The sequence below is a fragment of the Chelonia mydas genome, chromosome 5, assembly GCF_015237465.2.
Source record: "Chelonia mydas isolate rCheMyd1 chromosome 5, rCheMyd1.pri.v2, whole genome shotgun sequence".
Taxonomy (NCBI): domain Eukaryota; kingdom Metazoa; phylum Chordata; order Testudines; family Cheloniidae; genus Chelonia; species Chelonia mydas.
This window is the reverse complement of record NC_051245.2, coordinates 1,535,181-1,548,427: the sequence shown is the minus strand read 5'-3', so window position 1 is coordinate 1,548,427 and position 13,247 is coordinate 1,535,181. Positions and strand designations below refer to the sequence as shown.

Sequence of the window (13,247 nt, the reverse complement as noted above, 5' to 3'; positions counted from 1 at the left end):
AGTCACGATTAATCGCAGTTTTAATCGCACTGTTAAACAGATGTATTAAATAGTTTTGGATGTTTTTCTACATTTTCAAATATATTGATTTCAATTACAACACAGAATACAAAGTGTACACTGCTTACTTTATATTATTATTTTTTATTACAAATATTTGCACTGTAAAATGATAAACAAAAGAAATTGTATTTTTCAGTTCACCTCCTACAAGCACTGTAGTGCAATCTCTTTATCATGAAAACAACTTACAAATGTAGGTTTTTCTGGTTACATAACTGGACTCAAAAACTAAACAATGCAAAACTTTAGAGCCTACAAGTCCACTCAGTCCTACTTCTTGTTCCGCCAATCGCTCAGACAAACAAGTTTGTTTACATTTGCAGGAGATAATGCTGCCTGCTTCTTGTTTACAATGTCACCTGAAAGTGAGAACAGGCGTTCGCATGGCACTTTTGTAGCCGGCATTGTAAGATATTTACATGCCAGATCTGCTAAACATTCGTATGCCCTTCATGCTTCGGCTACCATTCCAGAGGACATGCATCCATGCTGATGACACTTGTTAAAAAAAAAAAAGTTGCGTTAATTAAATTTGTGACTGACCTCTTTGCGGGAGAATTGTATGTTCCCTGCTCTGTTTTATTTGCATTCTGCCACATATTTCGTGTTGTAGCAGTCTGGGATGGTGACCCAGCACACGTTGTTCATTTTAAGAACACTTTCACTGCAGACTTGACAAAACGCAAAGATGGTACCGATGTGAGATTTCTAAAGACAGCTACAGCACTCGACCCAAGGTTTAAGAATCTGAAGTGCCTTCCAAAATCTGAGAGGGACAAGGTGTGGAGCATGCTTTCAGAAGTCTTAAAAGAGCAACACTCTGGTGCAGAAACTACAGAACCCGAACCACCACAAAAGAAAATCAGCCTTCTGCTGGTGGCATCTGACTCAGATGATGAAAATGAACATACGTCAGTCCGCACTGCTTTGGATCGTTATCAAGTAGAACCCATCATCAGCATGGAAGCATGTCCCTGGAATGGTGGTTGAAGCATGAAGAGACATATGAATCTTTAGTGCGTCTGGCACATAAATGTTTGCAATGCCAGCTGTAACAGTGCCATGTGAATGTCTGTTCTCACTTTCAGGGGACATTGTAAACAAGAAGCAGGCAACATTATCTCCTGCAAATGTAAACAAACTTGTTTGTCTGAGCGATTGGCTGAACAAGAAATAGGACTGACTGGACTTGTAGGCTCTAAAGTTTTATATTGTTTTATTTTTGAATGAAGTTATTTTTTGTACATAATTCTACATTTGTAAATTCAACTTTCATGACTACAGTATTTGTATGAGGTGAATTGAAAAATACTATTTCTTTCGTTTTTTTATGTGCAAATATTTGTAATAAAAATAAATCTAAAATGAGCAGTGAACACTTTGTATTCTGTGTTGTAATTGAAATCAATGTATTTGAAAATGTAGAAAACATCCAAAAATATTTAAATAAATGGTATTCTGTTGTTGTTTAACAGCGCGATGAACGGCTTGACAGCCCTAGAAATGATGTTTGTGAAGCACGCAGCGATCCGTGCCTGGAGCCCTTATCTCAGGGGTCACAAGGCATTGATAGAAATGGCTAGTTTGGACTCATCCCTCTCTGTCTCTTCCATAGATGGAGAAATCCAGCTGTGTGCGCTATGACTTCTCCGTCGGTAAGCAGCCCATTGTGGCTTGGCTTTGACCCAGTGCCAGGGAGAAATCACCTCTACACCCTTCCTTTTATTAGGAACTCTTGTTTACAGCTCAGTAGAACTAGTAGAACTAGCTTGGACCCCGACAAACGGGCTCTGCCATGCTGGGGGCAGACGACTCACCCCCGAACCTGAAAGATGAGATCAGCGCCCCAGGGGTGGGTAGAGCCAGCCCCACCGTGACACTTAGCCTGGGCACCCAGCAGTGTGGAAATCACCTGGAACCTGAGGGCCACTCAGCTGGGCACAAGGGGGCCGATTGCAGCCACCCTCACCTCGAACAGGGAGCTTCTGCCCGCAGTGACCAGTTGTTCCAGCATGCTGTGCTCAGGCTTGATCTGACGGTCGTACCACAGAGACCACCCGTCCCAGCACTGGCTTCAGCCTGGCTGTGTGGTCCAAGGTGAAGCATTGCATGCTGGGTCACATGGCACTGGGCGGTCCAGGGGACAGGGCGCTGCACCAGCACGCAGATTGAGCTGGGTTCAGGCCCAGCTCTGCCGTGACCATCTGTGTGACCTCGGGCAAATGACTTCACTTCTCTCCCCCTCCCCCTCGTCGTCCTTGTCTATTCCAGTGCAAGAGCTTCGGGGCAGGGGCTGCCTCCCTGCATGTGTGTTTGCAGCCCGCAGTGCATCGGGGCCCAGAGCCTGGCTGGGGCCTCTGGACACCACCGTCAAATGACACACACGCAGTCGCAAAGGGCTGGGAGTGGCCATATGGGTCACAGCTGGGGTCCCTGCCCTAGCGAGGGTAATGGCAGGTGCCAATGCTGTCCTGGGCACCTGGCTACGCTCTGTGCCTGGCTGATGTCCCATGGCAGCTGTGCACTGTGCGTGCCGTGGTTCTGCCAGGGACCCGCAAGATGCAGGCTGGCTCAGCCAGGAGTCTGCCACATGCCCACTGGTTCTGGTTCTGTTGGTTGCAGGAGAGGCCCAGACGCCCCAGCGCGGGGGCATGGCGGTGGCCGTGGCAGTGCCGGTGGTCCTGGTTCTGCTGGTCGCAGGGGCCCTGCTGCTGTGGCTCGTGCTCTCCAGGTCAGTGTGACTGAGTGGGTCCCAGGGGTCACATCCTGCACCCCTCCTGCTCGACAGCTGGGAACCCGGCTCCTCAAGCTGTAGGGCTGGTAGTGCCAGGCGGCGAATCCCATGGGGTGTGACGGACAGTGCCTGGGGTAGCTTGTCCCTGAGTCCCTCGTGTCCCGGAGTCCCCGGGCGATGCTCTGGAACTACTCCCTACGAAGCCAGGCAGGACTCTGGGGAAGTCTCCTCTCTGGGAGCAGCCTGTCTGCAGGACACACAGCTCACCCGGCTTCCACCTTCCTGGGTCTGACCTCGGAGCATTCAGCCTCCTCTGCCCCTCCCTGCGCTTCCCCCAGCGAGTCCGCCCAGGCGGGGTCCTGGGGAAGCCAGAGTGTCCTGCCCCCCAACTCCGCAGTCAGACGGGACTCTCAGCCAGCCAGTAAAACAGAAGGTTTATTAGACGACAGGAACATGGTCTAACACAGAGCTTGTAGGTGCAGAGAACAGGACCCCTCAGCTGGGTCCATACTGGGGGGCAGGGAGCCAGACAACCACGTCTGCCCTTCACTCCATGTCCCAGCCAGCCCCAAACTGAAACTCTCTCCAGCCCCTCCTCCTCTGGGCTTTGTCCCTTTCCCGGGCCAGGAGGTCACCTGATTCCTTTGTTCTCCAACCCTTCAGCTCTCACCTTGCAGGGGGGAAGGGCCAGGCCATCAGTTGCCAGGAAACAGGGTGTTGGCCATTCTCTGTGTCCAGACCCCTGCACACACCTGCCCTCTAGGGCTCTGCAATGATCATACACCCTTATCCCACCACCTAGATACTTAAGAAAGGCATAGGGGAAACTGAGGCACCCTCACACTATTCAGAGGAAACATTAAGAACAGTCCCACTTCGTCACACCTCGACCCTCTCGCTCACCAGAAAGCAGCTAAGGGGCATCGGGGTCAGTACATTTCTTTTCACCTGGCCCATGGCTGAGCCAGACACGCCTCCTAGTTGGCACCCGGGTCATTGGCCTGGTAACATGCCCTCCGAACTGGCCTTGATGTGCCTGAGGACAGAGCACCCGGCACTGCTGGCTGGGCAGTGGGACAGAGCCTCTGGTATTGAATAAACTCCAGATGCAATCCAGCCACAGATGGAAGTGACTGAGTCACCGGTGTCCCCTGGCCCTGCAGTGACCTCTCCATGGTGTGGGAAACCTAGTGGGGGTGGCAGCCCACTTCCTAGTGCCAGAGTTTAATTTGTAATGAAAGCAGTGCCAGGGCTCAACTGATGGGGCAAACCCAGAGGTGCCGGGGCTCTGAACTGCCAGGCCCGAAGGTGCTGGGGCTCTGAACTGCCAGGCCCAGAGGTGCTGGGGCTCAGTCCTGCCAGGTGCAGATAGAGTGACCAGATGTCCCAATTTTATAGGGACAGTCCTGATATTTGGGCCTTTTTTTTATATGGGCTCCTATTACCCCCCACCTCCTGTCCCGATTTTTCACACTTGCTGTCTGGTCACCCTAGGCCCAGAGGTATGGGGGCCCAGCCCTGCCAGGCCCAGAGGTGCCAGGGCTCTGAACTGCCAGGTGCAGAGGTGCCGGGGCCCAGCCCTCCCAGGCCCAGAGGTGCCAGGGCTCAGCCGTGGCACAAATGAAGCCCTGCCTAATGCACAGACAGCGACATCCCAAACCACATTGGCAGGGACTGTGCGGGATGCATGTCTTGCGGAGCTGGGCATGAACAAGGCTGCCAGTTTGGCTGCAGGGCTGTGAGCTGGCTGCTTTCAGCAGCACCAGAGCGACTGTAATTCACAAAGTACAGCCCCTCCCTGGGCACGGCTCCCCTGCGGTTCCAGACTGCCTGCCCTGCCCACTGGAACGGCCCCTGCCTGGGCAGCAGAGCCGAGCCACCTGAAGGCCCAAGCAACTCCGGGGAGTGTGGCCTAGCCCCGTACGCTGCATAGCGGGGTCTTGGGGGGTGAGGCTTGGGCACCTGCACATCCCAGCGTGCCATGGGCCAGGCTCTTTGGAGCAAGGCAGAGCACTGCATCCTGGGGGCTGAGGTGGACTGGCCAGGCTGATTGACGCCGACGACAGCAGGGGCTGTTACATGGGCTGCCTTTGGCCTGCAGGCCCCAGGAGAAGCCACAGCCAGCTGGGGGGCATTCCCAGGGCGTCAGGGGACATGCTCTCCCCTCTCAGACTCTCCACTGCTCATCCGGGGTCTCACCTTGCTAATCTGCAGGAAGAAGCGGGACGAGCCAAAGGACAAGAGCAACGGGTCAATCCCCCTGAAGAGGAACCGAGGAGGTGTGGGCAGAGCGAGGCCAACCCTGGCCCTGTCTGGATGTGCTGGCAGATCAGTACACAGGCTGAGGGCTCCTAATGCCCTCCCGGGGACGGGGACCTGGCCGGCGGGGAGGGTGATGCCCTTACAGGGGTTGGGTGCCCTGGCTGGCAGGGGATGGGGATGCACTCCCTGGGACCAGGGCCTGCCCTGACCGGCGGGGGGAGGGACACTCTCACAGGGATGGGGGGCCCTGGCCAAAAGGGGATGCTGACACCCTCCCAGGAATGGGGGGCCCTGGCCAGCAGAGTTGGTGACGCCAGCCCAGTTCGAATGGCAGAGCTCCCAGGCCTCAGGGACAGGCTAACTCCTGGTTTCTGGATCCCAGCAGGTGCAAGCAGGCTGCGCACACAGATCCCGGTGGCTGAACTGCTGGAGTCTCTGAAGCGGTTTAAGAGAGCAGAAATGGAGGAGGAGGGGGCAGAGGACGATGCAAATCCTGAACGGCCCCCAGTGGGGCGCGATGCGGAGTACCAGGTCAGTGCCAGAACTCACTGCACATTTCAGTCTCACTGCGCTGCAGTGAGGCTGTAGGGCACGTCTACATGGGGAAATAGCTCCCCTTTGGGACACTCTGATTCCAAAATGGCCCGATGGGGTGCTGTTCCAGAGTGGCCACATTGTTAGACCCACAGCAGGGGCCTCCCTACAGGATGGGGGAGCAGGCAGATACCGGACACAGTGCTGGTATATAATACTTTACGTACTTTTTATTGCTTATAAAATAAACCTTACTTACTTTACATTTATATCCCAAGCATACTACCCCAGAGTTCGTAGTTAGAAGTTAGTTGGTTAGTTGAGGTTTTTTTAATTACAAGGTGCAGGAAGTTCACAAATACTGCACCTTATTTAAACTGGGCTTTGGATTAATAAATGACTTTAAATTGCCAATGTGTGAAGCCTTCATTTATAATTTACTTTGTGATGTCATTAGTTTTTGTTTTTGTTGTTAACACGTAATGCACGTACTTATGTTAAGCATACTTCATTTACACTAGGCCTTAATAGCCTATAACCTATTACGTGGATATATGGAGATACACATCCCAGCAACATGGGGTGCCATTCCAGAATGGCCTCAAGGAGCGCCGTTCCAGAATGGCCTCAAGGAGCGCCATTCCAGAATGGCCTCAGGGGGCGCCGTTCCAGACCAGCTGGAGCTATCAGCTATAGTGCTCAACCCCACCTTATTCTGGAATGACTCCCCGTGTAGACAAGCCGCTATCAGCCATGCTGGCTGAGCTGTGCAGGCCGCTTTGGTCGCGCTCTGGCCCCAGCGCCCAGGCAGGTGTGGTGCCCTCAGGCTGGATCCTGTGCCGATAGGGCTGGCAACTGGGTGTGCCTAACCTAAGTCCCTTCTCTTCCCCTGCAGAAACTGGTCTCAGGTTTGCTGCACCCAAGCCATGCCGGCAAGGAGCCCTGGAACCAGGCCAAGAACCGCTACAAGAGTGTCATCCCATGTGAGCGGAGCCTCTTCTCGCATCTTTGCTGAGCACTCTGTAAACACTTCGTTTTACAAAGGAGAAGCTGCAGCCAGGCCACCTGGGCTGGGATCCCAGCGGAGCTTAGAAGCCAGGCAATGCTGGGCCTGGGTGCTGCTGCAGATGGGAGACTGCCAAGGAAACCTAGGTGCAGCAGAGACTGGGGCGGGTGACTCAGTGGGGTGCTCTCCCTTAGGAGTGAGTGCTGACTGCAATGCCCCGGCATGGTGCTAGGGGGCGCTATGCAGCAGAGACCGGGGCGGGTGACTCAGTGGGGTGCTCTCCCTTAGGAGTGAGTGCTGACTGCAGGGCCCTGGCATGGTGCTAGGGGGCGCTGTGCAGCAGGGACCGGGGCGGGTGACTCAGTGGGGTGCTCTCCCTTAGGAGTGAGTGCTGACTGCAATGCCCCGGCATGGTGCTAGGGGGCGCTGTGCAGCAGGGACTGGGGCGGGTGACTCAGTGGGGTGCTCTCCCTTAGGAGTGAGTGCTGACTGCAATGCCCCGGCATGGTGCTAGGGGGCGCTATGCAGCAGAGACCGGGGCGGGTGACTCAGTGGGGTGCTCTCCCTTAGGAGTGAGTGCTGACTGCAGGGCCCCGGCATGGTGCTAGGGGGCGCTGTGCAGCAGGGACTGGGGCGGGTGACTCAGTGGGGTGCTCTCCCTTAGGAGTGAGTGCTGACTGCAATGCCCCGGCATGGTGCTAGGGGGCGCTGTGCAGCAGGGACCGGGGCGGGTGACTCAGTGGGGTGCTCTCCCTTAGGAGTGAGTGCTGACTGCAATGCCCCGGCATGGTGCTAGGGGGCGCTGTGCAGCAGGGACCGGGGCGGGTGACTCAGTGGGGTGCTCTCCCTTAGGAGTGAGTGCTGTCTGCAATGCCCCGGCATGGTGCTAGGGGCGCTGTGCAGCAGGGACCGGGGCGGGTGACTCAGTGGGGTGCTCTCCCTTAGGAGTGAGTGCTGTCTGCAATGCCCCAGCATGGTGCTAGGGGGCGCTGTGCAGCAGGGACCGGGGCGGGTGACTCAGTGGGGTGCTCTCCCTTAGGAGTGAGTGCTGTCTGCAATGCCCCGGCATGGTGCTAGGGGGCGCTGTGCATCAGGGACCGGGGCGGGTGACTCAGTGGGGTGCTCTCCCTTAGGAGTGAGTGCTGACTGCAGGGCCCCGGCATGGTGCTAGGGGGCGCTGTGCAGCAGGGACCAGGGCGGGTGACTCAGTGGGGTGCTCTCCCTTAGGAGTGAGTGCTGTCTGCAATGCCCCGGCATGGTGCTAGGGGGCGCTGTGCAGCAGAGACTGGGGCGGGTGACTCAGTGGGGTGCTCTCCCTTAGGAGTGAGTGCTGACTGCAATGCCCCGGCATGGTGCTAGGGGGCGCTGTGCAGCAGGGACCGGGGCGGGTGACTCAGTGGGGTGCTCTCCCTTAGGAGTGAGTGCTGTCTGCAATGCCCCGGCATGGTGCTAGGGGGCGCTGTGCAGCAGGGACCGGGGCGGGTGACTCAGTGGGGTGCTCTCCCTTAGGAGTGAGTGCTGACTGCAATGCCCCGGCATGGTGCTAGGGGGCGCTGTGCATCAGGGACCGGGGCGGGTGACTCAGTGGGGTGCTCTCCCTTAGGAGTGAGTGCTGTCTGCAATGCCCCGGCATGGTGCTAGGGGGCGCTGTGCAGCAGGGACCGGGGCGGGTGACTCAGTGGGGTGCTCTCCCTTAGGAGTGAGTGCTGACTGCAATGCCCCGGCATGGTGCTAGGGGGCGCTGTGCAGCAGAGACCGGGGCGGGTGACTCAGTGGGGTGCTCTCCCTTAGGAGTGAGTGCTGACTGCAGGGCCCCGGCATGGTGCTAGGGGGCACTGTGCGGCAGGGACCGGGGCAGGTGACTCAGTGGGGTGCTCTCCCTTAGGAGTGAGTGCTGACTGCAGGGCCCCGGCATGGTGCTAGGGGGCGCTGTGCAGCAGGGACCGGGGCGGGTGACTCAGTGGGGTGCTCTCCCTTAGGAGTGAGTGCTGACTGCAATGCCCCGGCATGGTGCTAGGGGGCGCTGTGCAGCAGGGACCGGGGCGGGTGACTCAGTAGGACTCGCTGTCCCCTCCAAGTCCATGCTGACCGCCAAGTGGCACTGAGGGCCCTGTGTTGCTGGAGGTGCCATCATTTGGCTGCTACGTAAAATGAAGCCCCTCACCTCTCGTGGTCGTTCTAGATCTCATGGCACATTTCTCCAGAGTCGGGGGGTCAACCTGCCGTCCTGATCAAATATCAACTCAGATAATTCTGTTCTGCCTCCCGACATTCCCCTCCTGGCGCCTTTCCTTGCACGTATGAGTCTCTCTTCATTCTCCCCCGGAGCAGATTTGTAATGTAGCTAAGCAGCTGCCACCTCTCCTGCCAGAGGTGGCTGCTCTGTGTGGTGGGGCAGGGCTGCTGTCCCCATTGTGCAGGTGGGGAACTGAGGCACAGAGAGGCTATGGGACTTGCCCAAGATCGCACAGGGAGTCAAAGCAGGGCTGTCCTTCCTCATCTGAGCGCTGTCCTGCGAACTCCAGCGTCATGGTGAAGCTGGGCACGGCACTGCCAGGGGACCAGGCTCGAGGCTGTGGGTCCGGCCATGTCTGTCAGTCTGGAGGAAGCATGGGCAGGAGCATGGGCACAGCCCCTAGACTGGGCTTCTCTGAGCAGTGATCGGCCCCCCTTTGTCTTTCAGATGATCACTGCCGCGTGGTGCTGCAGTCTGCCAACGTGGGCGCTGACTACATCAACGCCAGCTACGTCGATGTAGGTACCCAGGCAGCGACTGGCACGCTGCTGCTGCTCAGTGCGGGGAAAGGGGGCAGGGGAAGCTCCGGGGAACACGGGGCAGCCCCACCCTCCTGGCACCACAGGAACACCCCCCCCCCCCCCCGCTCAAAGCGACAGCCGCCCTCCCTCAGCCCTGCCCCAGGTCCCATAGGTACTGGGCAGAAGCTGCATACACGAGGCCACCGGGGCTGGGCAGCGTCTCTCACAGAGGGTGACCGAGTAGCAAGGGTGAAAAATGGGGATTTTTTTTTCTGGGGGATATGTGTGTGTGTGTGTGGGGGGGGGGCATGTATAGCTGCATATGTAAGACAAAGCCACTGCTATTGCGACAGCCGGTCATCCTACTTGCACACTCTGGTGACACCAGGCCCAGGTGGTTTCCTCTGGGGATGCCAGATACGGCAGGAGCTGGATAGTCTCACACTTGCGCTCTGCCTGAGCGCCTGCGTCCGAGGGGCCCCGGAGCAGAGATCTCCTTGTCAAAGAGGAGCGTATGTGGGCCCAGAGAGCCCTGTGTAGCTCCCAGCGGGCGGAGGGCTTGGCTACCGTGTGGGGGGTGGGTGCTGTGGGAACTGGCCCTGCCCTGTGACCCAGGCACATGGCCCAGCTCATGGCTGGCCCTGGGTATTTCATCTCATACTTCTGATTTGTTAAGTGTTGAGATCAAGTGACTAACGCTGTTGCTGTCTCCCCTCCCTCTCAGAGCTACCGGAGCCCCCGCTTCTTCATTGCTGCTCAGGGTGAGTGCTCCTGGCTGGGGACAATGGGGGGATGCTCTGGGGGGTGGGTAGCTTTGTCCAGCGTGTAGCCCTGTCCAGGGCCAGGGCAGTCAGTCCCACCTCTGGGGCGTGCCCAGTCCAGCCATTCCCAAGACGTGTGGAGCTGACACACGGACTGCAAGCCGGCCTAGCGCAGGGCCCATCTAGCCTGGGCTCCTACCTCTTGCAGTGGACAATGCCTAGTGGCCAGCTCTGGAGTGGCCAGCTGCTGGAGAAGTCTCTTCCTAACCTGCATCCACTGGGGCTGGCTCCTGCCCAAGGCAGCTGGTGTTAGACCCTGCTATTTCATTATCCCCTCTGAGGCAGTGCTGGCGGTTCTCACCCTCCGCGCCGGGCCGAGCCCTGGCGGACTGCTGTTAAGTGCTCCGCTCAGTGACACCTTGTAGCAGTGAGTTCCACATGCTCATTACGTGCTGTGCACAAAAAGGGTTTTCTTTGATCACTTCCAGGGGCCATGGCCCTGCTCCTGGTTCTGAGACAGGGCGAATGGGGGCCTCTGTCTGAGCCCCTCTGTCCCAGTCATTCTCTGCTCAGTGGGGTGACCGGGCATCAGCAGCTACAGCACCTCAGCTGGAAGGCTCCGGAGGAGTTTGGAGGAGAGGGAGGGTGATGCACCAAGCAACAGAGACTGAACCGCTCCTGCCCTGACCGTGCAGTCAGAGCCCTGATCCCTTTTAACAGCAGACAGGCACGCAGACAGGCGCAGACAGAAACACAGACAGGCGCAGACAGGCGCACAGACAGACACAGACAGATACAGACATGCACAGGCAAGTTGTCATGGAGTCCCTGGGCGATGCTCTGGAACTGCTCCCCATGAAGCCAGTCAGGACTCTGGGGAAGTCTCCTCTCTGGGAGCAGCCTGTCTGCAGGACACACACCTCACACAGCTTCCACCTTCCTGGGTCTGACCTCGGAGCATTCAGCATCCTCTGCCCCTCCGTGCGCTTCCCACAGCGAGTCCGCACAGGCGGGGTCCTGGGGAAGCCAGAGGGTCCTGCCCCCCAACTCCGCAGTCAGACGGGACTCTCAGCCAGCCAGTAAAACAGAGGTTTATTAGACGACAGGAACATGGTCTAACACAGAGCTTGCAGGTGCAGACAACCGGACCCCTCAGCTGGGTCCATTTTGGGGTCAGTGAGCCAGACAACCACATCTGTACTTCACTCCATGTCCCAGCTAGCCCCAAACTGAAACTCTCTCCAACCCCTCCTCCTCTGGGCTTTGTCCCTTTCCCGGCCCAGGAGGTCACCGGATTCCTTTGTTCTCCAACCCTTTAGCTCTCACCTGGCAGGGGGGAAGGGCCCAGGCCATCAGTGGCCAGGAAACAGGGTGTTGGCCATTCTCTGTGTCCAGACCCCTGCACACCCCTGCCCTCTAGGGCTCTGCAGTGATCATACACCCTTATCCCACCACCTCGATACTTAAGAACTGCATAGGGGAAACTGAGGCACCCCCACACTATTCAGAGGAAACATTAAGAACAGTTCCGCTTCATCACACAGGCATAGACAGGCACACAGACAGGCACGCAGAGAGACACAGACAGGGGCAGGCAGGCGCACAGACAAGCGCAGGCAGGCACAGACAGGCGCGCAGACAGACACAGGCAGGCATAGACAGGCACGCAGACAGGCGCAGACAGGCATAGATGGGTTCACAGACAGACACAGACAGGCACAGACAGGCACACAGACAGACACAGGCAGGTGCAGACAGGCGCGCAGACAGACACAGACAGGCGCAGGCAGGCACGCAGACAGACACAGACAGGCTTGCAGACAGGCGCAGGCAGGCACAGACAGGCGCAGACAGACACAGGCAGGCACGCAGACAGACACAGACAGGCGTGCAGACAGGCGCAGGCAGGCGCAGACAGGCACGCAGACAGACACAGGCAGGCGCAGACAGGCACGCAGACAGGCGCAGACAGGCACGCAGACAGGCGCAGACAGGCACGCAGACAGACACAGGCAGGCGCGCAGACAGGCACGCAGGCAGGCACAGACAGGCACGCAGACAGGCGCGCAGACAGACGCAGACAGGCGCGCAGACAGACACAGGCAGGCGCAGACAGACACAGACAGACACAGACAGGCACGCAGACAGGCGCAGACAGGTGCAGGCAGGCACAGACAGGTGCGCAGACAGCTCCCATGTGCCCAGGGGCTCACGGCGCTAGTCACTGAAAGTGCTGGGAGCTTCCCCCTCCAGATGCCACCCCCTGCAGCCCCCAGCCCCCTGGCTCTGTGCAGCGCCCGGGTCCTGGTCTCCAGGCTCCCATGCAGATAGGAGATGCCCCAGCATGAGGCCCCCCGGCCCACGGGATCCGCCTGGTAATGAGCTCAGAGCCAAATCACGTGCTACTGCAGAGAACGTACTTACCCCTTTGGTCACTGGACTGTGGGAAACAGCTGAGAGCAGCACCTGCCTTGACCACCCCCGGCTCATCCTCACCCCCACCCTGCCCCCTTGTGCCCAGCGGCTGGGCAGCCCCCACACTGGGCCCTGGCACCTCTGACCTCAGCCACTGTGCTCTCTGGGCTGCCCGGCTGCTGTGCATTGCTCTGAGCTGGAGTCCTCGGGGACAGGCCCATGGGCTGCGTAACTGGGCTTCCTGGTCCATTAGCATGCCAGCTGCCCGGGTCCCGGTGGTGCACTCACTCAGTCCCTCCCTGACCCCTAGGACGGGTGTGGCGCCCCGCCCCCGCCCTGGCTCAGGAGCATGGGGATACTGACGTGGTATGTTCCTCTCCCCCAGGCCCGCTGCCTGGCACCGTGGTGGATTTCTGGCAGATGATCTGGCAGGAGAAGGTCTCGGCCATTGTGATGTTAACGGGCCTGGTGGAGCAGAACAAGGTAGAGAACCCAGCTTCCTTTGGGGCCCAGGTCCTCAAACACCCCAGCCCCTCCCAGCCGGGGTCCACGCTCAGCTGCTGCTTTCCCTTCTGCACAGCTGTCCCCACGCGGGAGGGGAAGGCCAGCCCAGGGTGAGATGCACTCTGGGAGGGGTCCCTGTCCTGGGGCACCAAGGGGGAGCTGAGCAGAGACACGAGAGGGGGAGGCTAAGGGAATGGTGCACTGAGAGGAA

At 58.2% G+C, this 13,247-nt stretch overlaps 1 protein-coding gene across 6 annotated transcripts in view; it reads left to right on the top strand.

The window, feature by feature from the left end:
• The window catches only part of LOC102936782 (receptor-type tyrosine-protein phosphatase kappa), a 94,376-nt gene that overhangs the window by 59,992 nt on the left and 21,137 nt on the right, over nucleotides 1-13,247 (top strand). For 5 of the 6 annotated variants that reach the window (XM_043547033.1, XM_043547032.1, XM_037902600.2 and 2 more), the window contains 8 exons: nucleotides 1,679-1,718; nucleotides 2,686-2,794; nucleotides 5,012-5,076; nucleotides 5,442-5,590; nucleotides 6,489-6,576; nucleotides 9,283-9,353; nucleotides 10,081-10,117; nucleotides 12,918-13,015. In XM_043547033.1, the coding sequence (XP_043402968.1) occupies nucleotides 1,679-1,718; nucleotides 2,686-2,794; nucleotides 5,012-5,076; nucleotides 5,442-5,590; nucleotides 6,489-6,576; nucleotides 9,283-9,353; nucleotides 10,081-10,117; nucleotides 12,918-13,015 (657 nt within the window). The remainder of the gene's footprint in view (nucleotides 1-1,678; nucleotides 1,719-2,685; nucleotides 2,795-5,011; nucleotides 5,077-5,441; nucleotides 5,591-6,488; nucleotides 6,577-9,282; nucleotides 9,354-10,080; nucleotides 10,118-12,917; nucleotides 13,016-13,247) is intronic. The other variant, XM_037902598.2, reaches the window with a different exon arrangement.